Raw genomic sequence first — 21,080 nt, forward strand, 5'->3', positions numbered from 1 at the left:
AAAATGGTGAAGTATAGCATGAAAATTAATAGAGTTTTCATATATAAAAATTAGTAAAAGTTGTTTTCTTAACTTAATAGAGTTTTTAATATAACCATTATATATATATATATATATATATATATATATATATATATATATATATATATATAGGATCCTAAGAGAATCATTGGCAAATTGAGAACTTTGAGAACCATTTTGGACTACTAAAACTACCTCTAAAAAAATATTTAAAAAATTATGAAACAAAATTTTTTTTTTTAAAAGTAAAAAAACCAAATTCTTATATTTCATTCCGGTTTCATTAAAAAAAACCAATTTTTTTTCTTTTTATTTCGTATTATACATATACACATATTATACTTTCATTTAATCTCTAGTTACGTAATGTGCACATATGTACATTATCATTTCCCTTAAATTATACATATGTGTATAGGAAAAAACATGTGTGTATATATTATACATATATGTATAATAAAAAAACCGATTTTTTTCTTTTTAATTCGTATTATACATATACACATATGTATGCTTTCATTTAATCTCTAGTTACGTAATGTACACATATGCACATTATCATTTACCTTAAATTATACATATGTGTATAGGAAAAAAACATGTGTGTACATCTATGTATATATTATACATATATGTATAATTTAGCTAAGCCAAGATTTTTTTAACGTTTTTTTTTAGCAACCGGGATGATAAATAAGAACTTTGGTTTTTTACTTTTTTTATTTTTGTGTTTTTTTTGTTTTATGATTTTTTTATTTTTGAATTTTTTTTGTGGTCCGAAATAGTTCTCATAGTTCTCAATTCTCAAAAAATTCTCACATGATCCTGATCCTATATATATACACACACACACACACTAGCTTTTAGCCCGCATATTACGCGGGTTTATTTAGGCCTTTTGTTTTCAATCATTTTGCAATTTTATTAGTCTAATAATTTGTTACATTTTTAAACCGAGTTTTGCTTGATTTAATATGTATATATATTAGATTTTTATGTAATTATATTTTGAACAATAATAGAATCAACAAACATCTGATAAAAACCCATACATGCGCGCAGAAATGTTATGCCAATTAATCCATCTTTATTTGGTAGGATTATTTTATGAACTTAGACTGGACATAGTGGAGATAGTGGAGCGCTACTTCATGCTGATGTGGCTGCCTTTTGTTCATTAAGCTCCATTACGCTTGCCCTTGATGAGGCGCCATTACTATTGTCCGCCAAGGCCTTAACGGCGCCAGTGGGATAGGTATTGAGCATGTAATCGTTGGCAGTGGCGGAGCCATATAGTAACAACCGGGTTCGGCCGAACCTGGTAAATTTTCGGTTTTATATGTAATCTATAGATACGTATTTACGAGCGAACCCACACTTTTTCTTCGAGCGAACCCAGTATCATTTTAAAAAAATTATCCGAACCCATAAAAAAAGCCCAAAGTTATTAATAAAATGGGTTAATAAGCCCAACCCAGTTAACAATCTCAAACATAATACCTAAATAGAAATTAAAAAAAAAAGAAGAAGCTAAAACACGGACGATTCCGTTTCTTGCGTACAGTATCACCCGGAAGCAAGGTTGTAAAAGTCGTTAGGCGGTCGACTGGGGAGTCGCGAGTACTCGGGAGTAGTTAGGGATTACTCGGAAAATACCTACGGAGTACTCGGGCGAGGCGGGGAGTACTCGATCTAGGCGGGGAGTAATCGAGGAGTACTCGGCCGTCTACTCGGGAGTTTTACAACATTACCGGAAGGCCAGAATCAGAATTCGGCTGGCTGGCTCCTGCCTCCTTCTACCTTCATCAATCGGAATTCGGAAATCATCCTCTGGACGCTAGTTGCCGTTTCGGTTGGCGGTTGCCCAGTTCTGCAGCGTCCTCTTAATCCCTCTAGTGTAGGTGTGTTTTTTCTATTATTATGTTTGTGGTCTTTCATCCTTGAATAGATTTAAGCCTTATAGTAACATATCCATATTATTATTATATTATATATTATTCCATTGTATTCTTATAACATAATACAACACTCATATTATATTATTATATGAGCCCATATTTGTTTGTATAATTGGATTTCTTTGTCCCCAGTTTAATTAAAAGATTTTTAAGCGGGTCAATAACGGTCAATTGACTCTCGCTTTGATTGCTTCAAATGTTTAAGGTTTCAATCGATCATTTGATCCGTACCTCACAACGACTCTTTCTTTGATTTTGATTTTTAAATAGTCAAATCAAGTATGAGTAAGAAAAAACAAGGTTTAGTTTTATAATTACAATTATATTTATGTTTATCGTTTACAATTATGTTTAAATAGAATTATGTGTTCAATGTTGCTTACTAGTATGTTTTGAATTTGTGCATTTAGGAGATATTCGTAGTTTTTTTAAAAGAGCGCCGACCAATTTTGGATCTTCGTTTTCAAATGCCACTCCTCAAAAAATAGATTTGAATATTGACGATGTACTTATGTTATGATGGTGATATTGTGTTTTATTTGTTTGACCGAATGATCGATCCGATTCGACCTATTTAGGCCCGAAAACTTAACGCCGGAAAAAAATCGAGTACCAAAAATCCCAAACTCAAAAGAAGAAATTTCTGGCTCCACCACTTATCGTTGGATAACTACTAATTACTTAAAACAAATCCCGTATATGGCTATATATTGATCGAAAGTTTTTTAAGCGGGTCAATAACGGTCAATTGACTCTCGCTTTGATTGCTTCAAATGTTTAAGGTTTCAATCGATCATTTGATCCGTACCTCACAACGACTCTTTCTTTGATTTTGATTTTTAAATAGTCAAATCAAGTATGAGTAAGAAAAAACAAGGTTTAGTTTTATAATTACAATTATATTTATGTTTATCGTTTACAATTATGTTTAAATAGAATTATGTGTTCAATGTTGCTTACTAGTATGTTTTGAATTTGTGCATTTAGGAGATATTCGTAGTTTTTTTAAAAGAGCGCCGACCAATTTTGGATCTTCGTTTTCAAATGCCACTCCTCAAAAAATAGATTTGAATATTGACGATGTACTTATGTTATGATGGTGATATTGTGTTTTATTTGTTTGACCGAATGATCGATCCGATTCGACCTATTTAGGCCCGAAAACTTAACGCCGGAAAAAAATCGAGTACCAAAAATCCCAAACTCAAAAGAAGAAATTTCTGGCTCCACCACTTATCGTTGGATAACTACTAATTACTTAAAACAAATCCCGTATATGGCTATATATTGATCGAAAGTTTTTTTTTACAAAGTTTTCCTTGGTAGGTGAGGAAGAAGGTGAACAACGGAGTTCATATTTATTTTATCTTTTGAGTTGTACGGTGAGATGTGACTAGCGTTGGAATTTGATGACCTTTAAATTTATATTTACTTTATTTGGTGTATTTTAATCAAAATAATTATCTTTATAATTTTATTATAGTCATTATATCATTTTTAAAATTTGAATTAATAAAAAAATATATATACACTACTCACTAGTATGAAATCCAGGGCCGTCTTCGAGGATTTAAATACATTGGCCGAGCCGGGAAAAAAAGACCTTTAACCTTAACGAGTAACGAAATATATAAGCTAATTTTTTTAAACGAGACTTAATGTTATAACAATAAACATAGAAAAATATATTATTAAAATCAAATACCATAATAATTTACGATTAACCAATGATTCGTGAAACTCTCCTAAGTCCTAACATTGGAAAAAAATAGCCTGGTCCATGGTTGCTAGCTTGGTCAACTGTGTAGGAGCCTCGTGGTTAACAACGAACCAACAGTGATGGTCGGCTGGATTGGTCGTTGTTCAACATTCGCAAAGAAGGAAGGAACCAAAGAGAAATTTCAATTGACCGCTATTTTTTTTATTTTGCATCGGGTTTTTATTTAACTTTTTAGTTTTTAGTTTTAGTTTGGGCCCAATAATTTAAACTTAATTAAATGGATTATGGATAAAAAATAATTTCGGACCCAATAATTATAAGAAGGTAAAAAGAAATTCATATTTTATAAGTTTTATATTTTTAAATGTATATATAAAAAATATAGATACAAAAAATTTTTCTCCCTAAAAATTATGTGCCCCGACCGACGGTCCAACTGATGCCACCCTTCAGCCGGCCTTGATGAAATCATTTTGACCCCCTCGTTTGAAGACACCTGGTTCTATCACTGACCATACTTTCTCGTAATTCACTCTCAAATTCTTTAATATTTTATTATAAAAATAGATTAACCACCTAGATTGTGAATAAAGTGGTGATAATCAAACTGTTCAACACGACCAAAAATCACAACCGAAATCGCTTATACAGCCACCACCACTCAAACGGGAGTGTTTGAAGGCTCATGGCCGCTTGATACAAGATTAATTTATTGAAAGGCGTATGTATGATTATGTTATTTTATCATGTGCTTTCATTATTTAAATAATTATGTTTATTAAATAATAAAATGTATATTTTTTTTGTTTCTTTATTCGTTGCTAGTGTCTTGCTTGTAACGATTGTTGTTATATTAATAAAGTTTTGATTGGTCGTTCAAAAAAAATAAATAGTAAAATATTAAGTAAATAAAAAATTAATTAAGTAATAATTGCAATTAGTTAAAACAGCTACACTTGATATAAATGAAGTTTTAGTGAATTCATTTTTACCTAGGTGGCGTCTAGGTGACGCTTTAACTAAATAATTAGTTAAAACCACTACATATAGCAATTCCAGCATACATTTAGGAATCCCTAAGAGCAAAGATGGTCAAAGTACATTAACTGCTGGATGCCATACAGGAGGGCACGCTAGATTCTATCATGTTTGAGACTCTTATTTTGTATTTATGGTTTCTACATTTTTATGTTTGCAGTGGCATATTGTCGGTCATAAGTACACTTTTTTTTAGGGGCACCAACTACCCGTCCAGTATCCCGTGAGAAATCTTTTTGAAACTTTATGTTGATATCGAGTTCACGGCTCCCACACTCAACTGATCTTTCTACAATAATAATTTTAATTTGGTGGGGTTATTACCGAGCGAGTAATTCACACATTTTGACTGCTGTTCAGTTCTATCATCATCATCATCGTACTCAGTATATCCCACCAATAGCAAAGCTATAGTAGGGTCTGAGGAGGATAAGATGTAGACAGCCTTACCTCTACCCCATAAGGATAGAGAGGCTGCTTCCGGTGAGACCCCCGGCTCGATAGTAGTTTTGCATCAAGCCTTGGACATAAGGTACATAGCACTCAATCATCGGGACACCGGCTGATCGGTGCATGTACCCTTGTCTTTCGGCTATCAACGCCACTACATGATGCCTGATTAACCTTCCGTCACTTTTAACGTTATTTTCACGAGATTAGTAAAATAACGTCAAAATTAGTGCAATTTCACTTTTGCCCACCCGAGGGTTCACACATATATACATCATATTGATTTATTATTTGATTTATTTCAATAATCAATAACTAATGTACTAATGAATATCATTTGAGAACCCGGGCATTCATAAAGAAGCATTCACAAATAAAAGAATAGTTTGTAGATTCACGTTGATTTGGGTTATTTTTTTCAGCCACTCAGTAACTTCCTCAGAAGATGCATGAAGGGCTGTTAATTTTGTGTCAAGTTGAAACCGACAGTCATTATAATATTAATGATAAAAATATAATCACATGCAATTTACAGTCGTTAAAGAATCTTGCTTGAAATCTTAATGAGAACAATAAAACACATATTTAGGATAAATTTTGTCTTTCTTTGTTGAATTTGCATCCAAAACCGGCTCACAGAGTCAAAGCATAACAACACTAAGGTTCAAAAACATACCCAAACTTGCAAAAGATATCGGATCAACCTCATCTAAAAAACCAGCACGGTATGAAATAAAACGGGCCATAAAAAATAGGAGCTTACAAAAGGGAATTTTTGAACTTTTCAAAATTGTTATCTGCATGTTTGAAAACAACTCATTTGTTAAAGTTCAAGTTCAGATCGGTTTCAGTTTTGGTCAAGGCTGGAAACCGAACGGTGTAACGAACTAACCGAACCAAACAAATACCTAATCGGTATTTAAAACGCTTAACCAAAATATGTGGGGCTGCATGTTTAAAACCAGATTTGTTTTTAAAACTCTTTACTAAAAATTGTGGGTATGAAGGTTTGTACGTTTAAAAAACAAATGGCCCTGAGACAGTCTGTTAAGTACATTAAAAAGAAAGAACAGCTCATGTGTACATTTGAAAATTGTTATCTGCATGAAATGGGCCGGGGGCAATCTGCTCAGGTCCATTAAAGAAAAAGAACAACTTATTTTTTAAAGTTTAAGTTCAGCTCTATTTTGGTTAAGGCTGCAAACCTAATGATGCACGCCCCTAATCCATAACATGCATATCGAATCTGAGCCCGCGAGACCTTTTTTGTGAAGACTGAGGTGTGTTAACATTTGTAAACGGCGACAGTATTATGTACTACACGGATATATAACTAACAACTATCAACTTCCTACTCAGTACTACTCATTCTATTATCAGTCATCAACAGATTTTAAGCCTACTCGTTCAATGGCTTCACGTTCCATCTCTAGTTTATTGCTTTTGTAGAATCTATAGGAAGCCATAAATTGTAACCTTGGATGCACCTTGGTATTATACCATCAAAATATGTACATCAAATATATATAAAAGGGAGCTCTCAGCTATTATAAAAATACTTTTAACATTAGGATAACAAACTTTTTATTTGCTATACAGTGCCTTCGTTCTTGCGTCTGACAATATGCCCAACTTCTATACATTGTCGCAATCATGGAAGCAGCCTAGAACATATAAACATTTAGTCAATAACTATAGCAAATTGCAGCATGTAGTGGGATCAAAATTTGAAGTGTCTTTGTATGTATCTACCTTCCAATTTCATATTCTGTAAGAATATTCATATGTAAACGAAATCTATTATTTCTAAGACAAATTTTATTGCAAATTAAAACTTAGTTTTCCTATTAATGTTGCAAGTATCTATACTAAAAACAAAATTCTTAAACTCTTCTAAGCTTGGAAAAGTTGGTGGAATGGGACGTACAGTGCCAAATATGATAGGTCCCATGTTGATAGCGGGATCAAGCTCATTGCACGACATCGTCATAAGCATCCATATTGCGTCGGTTTGTGTTCAAGAAAATGTTGTCTATAGGCCAACCATGGCTTCAGTTGTTCTTATGCTTAACAGCTTCTCTGTTACCATCCCAGTACCATCTAAGCCTGCATTTTTTGTGAACAGTAACACTGATGATCCTGAAATGCCACTCGTATATGAATTTAGTTCAACTACATGTAGCAGTAATGGCGTAGCAAAACCTAAAATATCAAAGTCATCCCACATATCAATAAATGATATTTCGATATTGGAGATTGTTCCTAGATAGGTTTTAATTGGGAATGGAGTTGGCAAAATAATTGCTTTTGTAAGCTTAGTACTATTTTATTGTTGAACTTAAAGATGCAAATTGAGTGCTACACTTTTATCACGAAGATGAGGCTCTATTCATTCACATATAACTTTCTAATTTTGGTTTCATGAGAATCCCAACCATTTTTCCAATACCTTACTTTTGTTAATAGTGGTTTTGTAGTATTTTTGGATTTGTATGTGACTGGATATCTTTATGAAACACAGACGGTTCATGTTTAGATTAATGTTTTCACGAATCACGAAATCATTAACGGAATAAACACCGGTGATGAATAAACGGCCCAACGTGCATGCCATAACTGTAGGATGTCGGGGCACATAGCCAAGAATTATAGATGAGGTAAGTGGGGTTGAGGAAAAGCGTTAAGGCAGGATCGAGCATTTGCACCTACCCAGGAACAGGCTAAAGGAAACCTGGTGTGGTTTATGTTGGGATTCGTACATGGGTGTTAAAGAAACGGTTAAACACAGAAGAGAAAAAATACATGCACAAACCGATCCAAATCAAAGGGACATCGATTTGATTTTTACAAACTTAAGGATTATTTGACTACTTAAATAAAGCACATGTTCGATGATCATACTCGATGATCATACGATAAGCTAGTTTCATATTCGATGAAACAAAAAACTAACTTAGCAAACACTGCTAGTTTTATTACCATGCACCAACCTCCTCCAGTATTTGCTTATTCCTAGATGCATTTCCCTCTTGCTATGTTCACTAGCCTCACCATCATGTTTGTTTCTCGTGTTTCCAGTAGAATTTGCATGCCTCGTGTTGTCAGTTGAATGCGCAGCTTCCATCTCGTTAACCACTCTGACAATATCCGCTATAAGTCTGTCTGCCAAACTATGGCTGAAGTCTTCACGAATCACAACTCGAAGAACAGAAATATGTTGCACATTAGGTGGCATGGTGTATGCAGGAACAACCCATCCAAATCGTCGTAGAGACTCTGATATATGAAACACGGTGTATCTTGAACTGTCTTTGAGAGAAAAGGCTAGTAAAGGGACTCCGATGTCTTTGGAGATTATATCAAACCGACCCGTCTTTTCTAGCCCTTCTTTAAGCACCATTGCATTTTCATTACAGTTCTTCATGATATCCTTGTATCCCTGTTAAGTCAAAACATAATAATGAGAAGTTGTGCATACGGTCCAAGAGTATGCATAGTAGTGGACCTGTGGTGAAGTGACACTTTCGTGCCGTTTTCTGGCAAATCAGCCAGTTATGATTATATTATTTTAGCTAAAATAAACCGGTTCACTAAGGTGTATACAAAATGTTCAAAACCTCATAAATATTTTTTTTTAAACAGGTTATAACATTGTTGTAACTATATAAAAAAACTGTAGCATTATTTATGTCACGTTAATCACTGAACAACGTCTGCAAAGGTCGCGTGAAGTGGTTACCTCGAAGCCAAGCCGTATAAACTGGTAATACTGTGCAATTATCTGGCTCGATCCTGTGTCCATGTTTATAAGAAATTCAAGTTAATTATTGTATCTGACGTATGTCGAAAGAGGCCTTTGTATTTATACCATTAGAAATTTTGACTAATCTCCTAACAAATGAGTCGATTATGATTTGTTACATATTTAATCGGCCAAAAGAATATAAAAACTCGAAAAATGAAACAAGTCAAATTTTGATCAAAAGTTCAATTATTTTGAACGCAAACAACCTTTGACCAATGTAGACAAAAAGGGTTCAATTAAATAATGAAACTGAAGTTACTACAACCAACATAAAAAGAGTCTTTGGTCAATCTATCCGGTATTCATATTTAACACTTATATACGTAACAAAATAACTTCATGTGTTCAACATTATGCAACTTCACATTCACTTTTGTTACAAAACTGAACCACACAAAATGCATTAGTTGTGGACAACATATATATTTTACCTTTAGAGAAGTTGAGTGTAAAGGTAGGTTGATCAGATCCCAAATAGTTTATATGAAACACAAGCTCCTCAGGTAAATCCTCTTTCGCCCTCCACACAACCCAACCGACACCAGCATACACTAGCCCATACTTGTGACCACTCACATTAATGCTCTTCACAAGCGGCAACCGAAAATCCCATTCAAGATCCGGGTATAGAAAAGGCGCAACAAACCCTCCACTTGCAGCATCAACATGAATCGGTGTGTTCCATCCTGTTTCTTTATTCTTTTTCATTAGAAGATCGTTAAGAAGCTTAACGTCCTCAAGCTCTCCTGTCATTGTAGAACCGAGAATTGCAGCAACACAAATCGTGTTTTCATCCACCATTTCAACAGCTTTCACAGGGTCCATAACATAACAACCTTCCGTCAAATTTACCATTTTCAAATCGACCTCAAAGTACCTCGCAAACTTCTCCCAACAAACCTATATTTCAATACAAGCATGAGCAATGGATCGGTTACTCAGTTTACTCTAAAATTTTTAACCAAGTTTTTTAATTTACTGATTTGACCGGTTAGATATAAAACTAATGCCAACTGAACCAATGATAAATGGATTGACATTGACATAGACATATTTCAACAACTGAAAACTTAGCGAATACATTGTAACCGCACCTGCACATTAGATCCAGTAACGATATTGGGGTTATGATATGTTTTTCCTTGGGATTTTCTCTTTTCTTGCCACTTCCTCTTGAAGGCAAGACCTGCAAGCATTATCGCTTCTGATGATCCCACAGTGCCCACACCAACAGCGGTATCGCCTTCCCCAATGGGAGCATGGAACAAACGTGCAATCATGTTTACGCAACGATTCTACAACGTTAAAAACACAAGTAAAGATAAGATCAACAGATCCACTAGATTATATATGCACAAATAGATATTAAATAATTAGTAGAATTATTAATAGACCTGAAGTTCAGTGGTGACAGGGTACTCATCCATGTCAACATAGTTCTTGTTAATTGATGACATAATAAGCTTATCACACTCGGGCTCCATCCATGTGGTGACGAACGATGCCAAATTCAGTCTCGGATTGCCATCGAGCATTAACTCGTCGTTTATTATTTGATAAGCAGCTTCCTTAGGTATTGGTTGATCAGGCATTTTAAACCTGCATTTATTTATGTTAACCTTTACACATAAAAGCTTGGTCTGATTATACCCAGCTATTACTTAATATATAACGAGAAATAGAACTATTTTACTTGTTTGTTTAACTATTTTAGTTATAGCATAATATGCTGTTGATTTCAGTAAACCCTGTGTGATCTATTAATTCTATATTATGAATATATTTGTATGTGCAATCTTTAAAATCTTGGACAACATCCAAAAGACATTTGAGATTTTTGCAAGGCTCATAGATAAGATTTAGGCAACATATTAACTCTTTGGCTGCAAATATAATTTCTGAATTTTATTTTCTCTCTTTTGAATACACTTTTACGAGCCCAGCATAACGCGTGGATCCTCACAACTAGATTTTGTTAGTTTCCCATGTTTTTTTTCTGGTATTTCATCTTTACTCTCTAGGAAAAAAAATTTCATGGTCACCTATTATATAATATACTAACAGTTATCATAATATAAAGGGGAGGAGTAAAGCATGTCCAAATCGGCTTGGGATGAGATGATTAGGCATGGTTTGATAAACATATATCACCTCTCCGAAGATTTGGTTGTTGATAGTTCCTCTTGAAGACGCGTATGAATAAGGTTAAAGACTTTGAGGAGAGGGTATAGTTTTGGTTAAAAATATGTTACCGGCCATAACTTTACCTGCTGAGTATTATTTATAAACACAGATTTGTATGATTGAAAAGCTTAATTTACACTAAAAATACAAAGGCTTAAATAAGCCAAGGTTACAACAACTCATTAAATGAGAATGAGGATATGCAGGCAAAGAATAAGCTAGTCAAATATACCATTAATCCTATCTAAAAATATATAAAGATTATTAGGAATGATGCTGAAAATCTGGAAATTATTTTGCAATGTTATTCTCATTAAAATGCCCCCGCAAGATGGAGGAGCCATCGGATACTCCAATCTTGGACCGTAAACGAAGAAATGGTCCACGACTTAGTGGTTTCGTGAGCACATCAGCCAGTTGGTCTTCAGAATGGATGTGATGAACACGCAGTGATCCATTTGCAATTTTTTCTCGAACAAAATGATAGTCTAACGCCGCATGCTTCATGCGTGAGTGATAGATAGGATTCGCACATAAATAAGTTGCCCCCGCATTGTCACAAAAGAGTGTAGGTGATGAGGCTGTCTTTGAGAAACCAAGTTCCAACAGTAGGTTTTGAACCCAGGCTAGTTCGGCGGCACCATTTGCTAATGCTTTGTACTCGGCTTCGGTGGAAGAGCGAGAGACGGATTTTTGATGTGAGGAACGCCACGAGATGATATTGGAACCAAGATAGAGGATGTAAGCTGTGGTGGAGCGGCCCCCATCCATAGTACCACCCCAATCCGAGTCGGTGAATGCTTGAAGATCGAGCCGAGAACCACGGTTGAGGAATAGACCATGGTATATAGTACCCTTAAGATACCGAAGGACCCGTTTTAGGGCTTGCCAATGCCGTTCTGTAGGAGCATGCATGTATTGAGAAAGTCGATTTACGGCAAATGACACATCGGGCCGTGTAAAGGCGAGGTATTGGAGGGAACCAACAAGTTGTCGGTATGGTGTAGGATCAATTTTGGATGACCCATCAACAAGGGCAAGTGTTTCGGTGGAGCTAAGAGGTGTAGCGACGGACTTAGCACCATCCATGTGGAACTTTGTAAGCAGATTTTGAATGTGGGCATGTTGAGATAGGAAGAGGCCATTAACAGTAAAGATGACCTCAATCCCAAGAAAATGATGTAGCATGCCAAGATCCTTAATGGAGAACCTGTCGGATAACGAACGGATGACCTGCTCAACAAAAGAACCGGTGTTGCCGGTGATAACAATGTCATCGACATATACTAGAAAATAACATGCGGTGCCCCCGTGATTGTAAATGAACAATGATGGATCAGCAAGAGATTTTTTGAAACCAAGGTGTAAAAGGAACTTAGTGAGTTCCAAATACCAAGCACGAGGTGCTTGTTTGAGCCCGTAAAGAGACGAAGACGACAAATGTGACTAGGGAAGTCCGGATGAACGTAACCAGGTGGTTGGGACATGTAGACATCCTCATCCAAAGTACCATGTAAAAAAGCATTATTTACGTCTAGTTGGCGAAGGGGCCAATTTTGAGATGAGGCAATGCTAAGGACCATACGAATAGTAACGGGTTTTGAAACCGGACTAAAAGTTTCAAAGTAGTCTTCGCCATGCTCTTGGAGAAAACCTTTTGCAACAAGACGTGCTTTGTATTTGTCTATGGAACCATCAGGTCGACGTTTGATACGAAAGACCTACTTGCATCCAATCGGTTTGTGATGCATGGGAGGAACTAGTTACCACGTGCCATTTTTGAGGAGTGCATTGAATTCACAATCCATAGCTTTACGCCACTCGGGATCTTTTAAGGCTTGAGTGTGAGTGGTGGGTTCGACAGATGGTGGAATTGGGTGAAGTGTAGTGGTGTTGACCAGGCTAGAGTTGCAGTATTTCGGGTTCGTTTTGCGTTGGCGACGAGATTGAGTTGGTAAGATATGGGACACATTTGGTGAGGAGGATGTGGAGGTGGATGATGCACAAGTAGTGGAAGAAGGTGGTGAGGAGGAGGTAGTGGGCTCGGGTGAAGGTGGGCTTTGAGGTGGTGAGGGAGGTGTAGAAGGAGATGGACTTGAGGAGGATTGAGGTAGAGGAGACGTGGTTGAGTTGTTGGGCTGAGGGTCAGGCCCAGAAGGTGGGTGAAGTGGGTTGTTGAGTGAAGTGGAGTTCTGGGCTGTTGAGTGAAGTGGGTTGTCGTGTGAAGTGGACTGTTGGGATAGGTAAGGTGCAGGGTTTTGTGTGTTTGGAGTGGGTGTAACAGGAGGTATACCAAAGAATGAATCCACCTTAGGAATAAGAGAAGAAGAGGTTTGTTGAGTATGAAAAGGAAAGTGATTTTCTACAAACTCAACATGGCGAGAATGATAAAGGCGACGGGTGGTAGGGGCATAACATTTATAGGCGGATTTAGAAGGTGAATAGCCCAAGAAAATGCATTGCTCGGAGCGTGGGTGAAGCTTGGACTTTGCATACGGGCGAAACCACGGGTAGCATAGGCACCCAAAGGGTTTGAGTTTAGTGTAGGTTGGTTGTTTTTAGAAGAGAAGAGTGTAAGGGGTTTTGAAATCAAGGATGGGAGTAGGTAACCGATTTATTAGATAAACCGTGGTCTGAAAAGCATGTGACCAAAAAGAAAGAAGAAGTCAGGCGTGATGAAGAAGAGATAATCCGGTTTCCACGATGTGCTGATGACGACGTTCAGCGACACCATTTTGTTCCGGAGTATGAGGTGGAGTAGTGAAGTGACAGATTCCTTGAGATTGGAGATAGGTGGTGAGACCAATGTGTTCACCACCATTGTCGGTAAAGAGAGATATTAGAGGTGTCTGAAAATTTTTTTCTACAAATGATTTGAATTGGGGAAACAAGATAGATACATCAGATTTATGCTTCCTTGGATATAGCCAAATAAACTTAGTATGAAAATCAACAAAAATCACATAGTAAGTAAAACCATCAATGGATTTTTCTACTGGTCCCCAAACATCCGAGTATATTAATTGCAAAGGTTTGGTAGTGGTAAACGAGCTCAAGCCGAATGAGGTTTTATGACTTTTATTGATAGAGCATGAGCTACAATGAAAATTATGAAAGTTGAAATTTAAATCTAAGCGTTTAGCTATCTTTTTGAAAATCTGAATAGATGGGTGTCCAAGCTTGTGATGCCAATCTTGAAGTGAGGTGGTGGAAACGGCATTTATTTGAGGCGAAGAAGGAAGACTGGCATAATAGACATCAAGGTAATTCTCTCCCCGCATTAGACGTGCCCCCGTGCGAAGGTCCTTGACAAAAAAATGAGTGGGGAAAAATTTCACCGAAACATGGTTAGTCTTACATAATTTAGCAACCGAAATAAGTTTGTTTTTGAAATGAGGGATACATAAGACATCTTTTAAAGAAAGAGAACCATGTGACATTGGAAAACAGGATTGACCAATGTGAGTGATGGTAAGAGTATTACCATTGCCAAGAACAATCTCCTCGGGTTCGCCATAATCGGAGACGGAATGGAGAGAAGCACGGTCGGGATCAACATGATTTGATGCGCCGGTATCAAACATGTATGAGGAAGTAGCAACATTAGCGGTTAGTGAGGACTTGTTGGAGTTCAAAGGAATTTCTGTTTTGACATGATTTTCCCGAAGAAACCTCGCGAGTTTCCTACACTCCTTTGCTTCATGACCTGCAAAATGACAAAACTGACAATAAATATTAGAGCGAGTCTCGCGAGCGCCTTCATTAGAAGTCCACCAAGAGCGAGAGTTCCTGTTGTTGGATTTTCCTTGATTATTGCGGCGGTCGGAGGTAGATTGGTTGAAGTTACAGTTTTGGCGAGTGGTGTAGTTAACCGTAGTCATGGTGGGTTGAGATGGGACAGCTGGCAGATTAAGTTCTCGTTCATAGTCAATGAGTTTCTCAAACAATTCTGGAAAGGTAATTTTTGAACCAAGGTAGCGAATAGAGGTTGCAATAGGTTTGAATTCTTCACCCAACTGACAAAGAATATGGACCATGAGGTCTTCATCCTTCACAGGTTCTTGAACCGAAGCGAGTTCGTCAGCAACCATCTTCATATCACGAAGATACTCAGCAACAGAATGGCTTCCTTTCGGGTTAGAGGCAAGTTTAGTTTTTAGCGATATGGCTCTTGACCGAGACGAGTTTTCATAGCTCGTTACGAGCAGTTCCCAAGCCTGTCGGGATGTTTCAGCAGATGCAATCAATGGCTGGATTGCGGTTGAGCAGCTACCAAGAAGAGTAGCTAAAATCATTTGGTCTTGTCGATACCAAGTGAAGAAATCTGGGTTTGATTTCGTTCGCTCCGCATCGAGAAATTCTGTCGGTGCTGGTTTGTTTCCTGTAATGAAATGAACCAAGTCCATTCCGATGAGTGTTGATTGAACATGTTTACACCAACTGGAGAAGTTATCAGTGGTGAGGTTAATGTTGAAATGGGTGGAGGCAGTAATCTGAATGACAGTTTGTGGTGCCATGGTGGTAGCCGGAATTGTGAACGGAGAAAAAAAAATGAAGAGGATCAAGACTCGTTTGAGTGTGAAGCTCTTGATACCATATAAACACAGATTTGTATGATTGAAAAGCTTAATTTACACTAAAAATACAAAGGGTTAAATAAGCCAAGGTTACAACAACTCATTAAATAAGAATGAGGATATGCAGGCAATGAATAAGCTAGTTAAATATACCATTAATCATATCTAAAAATATATAAAGATTATTAGAAATGATGCTGAAAATCTGAAAATTATTTTGCAATGTTATTCTCATTAATATTATTATTATTATTACTTTATTTATTATTTTTTTTCTTCTTTAATTTCTTTCATTAGAACTACATATTACGCTTTTTTTAATACTCTATAGTTTATACTTGTTTTACAGTTATATTGTTTGCTCTAAGCCGGGGATCTCACTGGATGTAGTCTCTTCTCTATCGATCTCTAGGGATATAGGTAAGGCTTGTCTACATCTCACTCTCCCACAACACTACTTGTAGCTTTTGACATTTGTTTGATATACTTGGTACAGTGATGGTTGTAATTATGATAATATAAACCTTGATTCGTATATGTCTTGTTTTTCCGCTTCAACCAAAAACTCAAATGGCCATCATATATTATCAGAATTGGAGAATTGGTAGGGTAAAATAAGATTGACTATGGTTCAATTTTCAGTATCAATCGACATTATTAAATAATCGCTATTTGTTGTTAGAATTGGTTGTGTAAATAAGATTGGCTAAAATGAATAATTTAATCAGGCTAAATGACAAATTTTAAATAAGCATTGATTGTGATTCAGGAAGTTTGAACAGAATACATATATCTGGAACCGCAAACCCAATTAAACAATTTAGTTTCGGTTAATAGCAGTGTTTTAAAAACCGGTTTAAACCGGCCGGTTGAACCGGATTTCGCACAGTAGGCCGGTATTTTGAGCGAATTTTTGGCCGGTTTGCTAAAACATCGTACCGGTGGTTTTTTCTAAAATACCGGTTTTTACTGCCAAATCGATTTTATGTCCAAGAAAATTTTGATATTTGCTGCCTATATTTTATTAAAATTACGTTTAACTCAACAATTAATATTTAAACGTGTAAACTTTAGGACTGCTTTTTTAAAATTGAGTGCTTTTGTATTATTTTTTTTAATATGGATTAACTTTTGGATTATTTTTTGTTATGAAATCGTTTACTTTTGGATTATTTTTAGAGTTAAAGTTGTATTTATAAGAAATTATAAGGTAAACTATTCAACCGGTTGAACCTCCCGGTATAACCCGGTTCAACCGGTTATACTATTTTTTAACCCAATCCGGTACGAGCAAAAAACCGGTTTTTAAAACATTTGTTAATAGCAAATATATTATTTTCATCTGTTTGAACCTTAGTGAATATACCTAAATGGCTAAATCCGCAACTCGAATCATGCATTCTAAGGATTAAAACTAAAGTTTATGTAAAGCTTGTATGCATGTATACCTTGGAAGAGAAGCACGAACATATCTAGAAGCAAAAGTAGAGTGCAAGTTCTGATCATAATCGGCGGTCGTACTGCTGATCACCATTTCTTAATTGAATGATTGCTTGCTTGGATTCACCCACGACTTCACCGGAAAGATATATATACATCAGCAGAGGTGACACGTACTCTTGCATTAACATTGTATTTTAAGGTAGTCAAAGTTATGTGCTTGAATGATGATTTGTTTATTATTTAGGCTGCTTTTGGTAAGTACGTGTTATTGTGGTCTGTGTGTCTAGCCACGTGTAGCTTATATAGCATACAGCTAAACGAACTTCGTAAATGAAATTGATGAACATGCATGCATGTTTGACCAATAGAGTATGACATGTGTCTTTGTGTTTGAGCATATATTTTTTTTTTGAAGTTGATAGAATACATAGATACTTCGTACGAGATGACTAAATGATAAAAGGTTATCGTCAGCTGACCGATTTAAACAAAACCCTTAAGCGTCTTCAAGTTATCTTAAGTTTTGGGGAAAACCTACCTGTCCGAAGGCCCACTGGTGATAAACCCGGGACGTCCTCAGGATCAAACCGAAGATCACAAAAATTTCAATCTTCCTTCATTGAGCCACCTCTGTCCCCTTCAAAATATTGTAAGTGAGGATTGAACTTTAGTTCCCTTTAAGAAACTCATGCTTCATATTCACCACAAAATTATAATTATCATAATTAAAAGGTAAAGGTTAGAAGCATAAAAAAACCACTACGAGTCCACAAAATAAAGTAAATCATATTAGGCTGTTAGGCTACTCGTTGTGTTCTCTGTCATTTTGAAAGATTCATCGTATTATCTATCATCTTAGCTTTTCATTCACCCGTCACCTCATCATTTAAATGATGTTATACCCCATTCACCATTCCCCATTTATTTATATTATTTAAATTTAGAATATAAATATCTACCTATTCTAATAAAAGAAAATAATTATGGACACATATTACTTGGATATTCATTCTTAGCATAAATTTACCGCTTAAAGTATTAGGATTTTTACATATATCTACTCATTAAGCCTCTTAATTACATATCTCCCCAATGTTAAAATCATAATTACATATTTCCTCTTTTGACATGCAATTTACCCTTTTACCCTTATTATGTGACAAAATTTGTTCATATGCCACCCATGTTAGAAATATTTAGCTTATTAACTATGTAAAAAATATTTTTGACATTTGCTAACGATTAAAAAATTGACTCCAATAATGTGTTAATAATAATAAAATTAATAAGGGGATTAAAAGTTTTATAAAAGTTTACAAACATTTTAGATGAATTTCAATTTGTATCATTTAAGATTTCAGTGCGTCGAGTGATGTTTCGAAAATAATATCCATAAATTTAAATTATTAAATCTAGATATATGTCCATTTGAGTAAGTCCAAATAAACAACTCAGACTACTACTTCTTTTATTAAATAATATTCATTTCACTTTTGTAACATTAGCTATACCAAAGTACTAATAATAATAATAATAATAATAATAATAATAATAATAATATTCATTTCACTTTTGTAACATTAGCTACACCAAAGTACTAATAATAATAATAAAAGAAACTTTTACATATACCTCCTCCTTAAGCCTCTTAATAGCTTCGATATGTTTGTCTTAGCACGGACTCACTTTGAGTTAAATTGGGGATATATGTAATTATTGTTGTTAGAAAGGGGATATATGTAAATAAGTTTTTAACTAGTTCATTAAGGGTAAAATGGTCAGTTTTTAGTTAATTTTAATGAAGTAGGGAATTATGTAATATATGTGGTTTAGGAAGGGAAAATATGTATTTGATTTTTAAGGGGTGAGTAAATATGTAATAAGGGAACTTAGGAAGAGAATATATGTAATTATTCTATTTTTAATGAAAAAATATTTATGTCAGTAGAATCAAAACATATAAATTAATCCTTTAATCAAATGACTAATTAATTAAATTATAGCGATTACAGATATGTGGGTATTTATAACAATATAATCAAAATATTTATATTTTTAATGAAATAAACTTTACCTTTTTTTATTAAATAAATTTATATGCATTTTGAGTGTAGAAGATGAATGTGGTAAAATTCAATTAATAAAATTTATAGGTCTAAGATGATAAAGACAAGAAAAAATTATGAATGAATAGCAATTCTATTCTCACATATGTATTCAACCTTCATGGATCGATCCATGGAGTTTTTTTGTATCTCTTTTGAAACTGTAATGCAAAAAGTTGTTTTATTCATGCTAATTTATATGTGATGTTCTTTTTTTATGTCATTCATATCAAACGTCTTATCATTTTTTGTTAGAATTCATATTACATTAAAAATATAATTGCAACTTAAAATCATTAGGTGCATCTTTCTCGTGATTGTGAAAAACTTGTGTGGGGATACACTATGTATTCGTATGAATATTCTATTAGAAAATATAATTTGAATTTATAAAACCATTTAATTTGATAAAATATATGTTTTTTATTTTAAATAATTTAAATAAAGTTTTAATCGTTTAATGTCTATAACTTAATTGTATTTCTTTTAAACATCCCGTGCATCACACGGATTCTAACGCTAGTATATATAGGGGTGTGATGAATAGAAAACTTCTCTTAAAGAGAAAACTTAAAAACTCATATAGAATTATTTTTAACTTTTAAAAAAAAATATTTTATAGTTTTTTTTCCTTTCATTCTTCTTTTATGTTGATATTGTTAAAAAAAAAAAGAAACATCGTCAGTGTAGTACATATATGCAATAGTGTGTATTGCATATATGTAAGAGTGTTGTATTGCAATATATAATGCAACATTATTGCACATATTAACTACAAACTACTGCGTATATGTACAACACTAATGCATATATGCACTACATCGACTTTTTTGTTGTGAAACTAGCCTAATAGCAAAAGAATAAGAGAGAGACATGTAGAGAGAAAGAGAGAGAGAGAGAGATTTTATTAATCCGGTGTGTAATATAATAAGGTACAATGAAAGGTATATATAGGAAAAGATAACTTGGAGAAAAAGTCTAATCTATATTAGGTATTTGATAACAACAATAATAATTATTCATAATACTCTCCCTCGGTTATCAACTTCATACGCTCGGAGATGCTGCCTCGTTAAAAACCTTGCTAGGAAAACCCAATGGGACAAAACCATAGCTAAAGGAAAAAGAGTGCAGTGCGTATTGTTTCCCCCTGATTTATATATCCGTTAAAATAATAAATATCGATCTTCTATGAAAGCTTCAAAACTTTTGTAGTCAATCATTTGTGTCTTCGTCCCTTGACATGCGAATTGTTAAGTTGGACAATGTTGCAAGATCTTTACGTGAAAACTTCTATTGTGTTGTAACCATATACTATTGTATTGATACCCTGTTGTGTTTCTCTCCATGACAAGACTAAGAAAACTTGTTTTGATGTGTTAGTAAAATATAAACACATATCTTTCATACATGAAATATATGTTTTAACCCATTCCGATGTCTCCTAGCTTGACGCATGCCGATAAATATAAATAAAGAAAATAATAATCATATATAGCTAATAATACGATATGATGCACTTATGCATTTAATTGTGGTATTTCCGAACTAATAATATTTCATATTCAGGTAGGAAATTATATAGAGTGCATTGTTGGACATCATTTAACGTACTCAAAGAATGAATCTCGTTTTTGGTAAAATGTCTCAACATCGAGAAAATGACTATTTTAGTCCCTGTGGTTTTTTAGACGGAGTCACTTTGCATCCCTGATAAAAAATATGAACTGTTTACATCCCCGTGTTTTAAAAGTTGAACCATATGCGCCCCTCAATCTA

The 21,080-nt window shown here is 34.8% G+C and overlaps 1 protein-coding gene across 1 annotated transcript; it reads right to left on the reverse strand.

Moving 5' to 3' along the window:
• Nucleotides 1-8,116: 8,116 nt before the first annotated feature.
• Nucleotides 8,117-17,287, reverse strand: LOC143547129 (glutamate decarboxylase 4-like). Its single transcript, XM_077038627.1, has 6 exons — nucleotides 17,202-17,287; nucleotides 10,387-10,591; nucleotides 10,087-10,287; nucleotides 9,424-9,892; nucleotides 8,927-8,979; nucleotides 8,117-8,626 (listed from the first exon to the last, which is right to left on the reverse strand). Exons 1-6 carry the CDS (start codon nucleotides 17,285-17,287, stop codon nucleotides 8,141-8,143), a joined length of 1,500 nt encoding a protein of 499 aa, XP_076894742.1. The 3' UTR covers nucleotides 8,117-8,140.
• Nucleotides 17,288-21,080: the final 3,793 nt, after the last annotated feature.

This window comes from Bidens hawaiensis, unplaced genomic scaffold, assembly GCF_021521415.1.
Source record: "Bidens hawaiensis isolate Kalapana, Puna unplaced genomic scaffold, B.hawaiensis_p1.1 tig00014643_1, whole genome shotgun sequence".
Classification (NCBI taxonomy): domain Eukaryota; kingdom Viridiplantae; phylum Streptophyta; class Magnoliopsida; order Asterales; family Asteraceae; genus Bidens; species Bidens hawaiensis.

Bases quoted from the DNA above. Each gene is read 5' to 3' on its own strand.
- LOC143547129 (XM_077038627.1), bottom strand. From the start codon at position 17,287: ATGGTGATCAGCAGTACGACCGCCGATTATGATCAGAACTTGCACTCT. The intron at 10,288-10,386 runs GTCTATTAATAA...TTAACGTTGTAG, and splicing joins CTGTCACCACTGAACTTCAG to AATCGTTGCGTAAACATGAT. The intron at 8,980-9,423 runs GTAAAATATATA...ACATGGACACAG, and splicing joins TACACTCAACTTCTCTAAAG to GATCGAGCCAGATAATTGCA.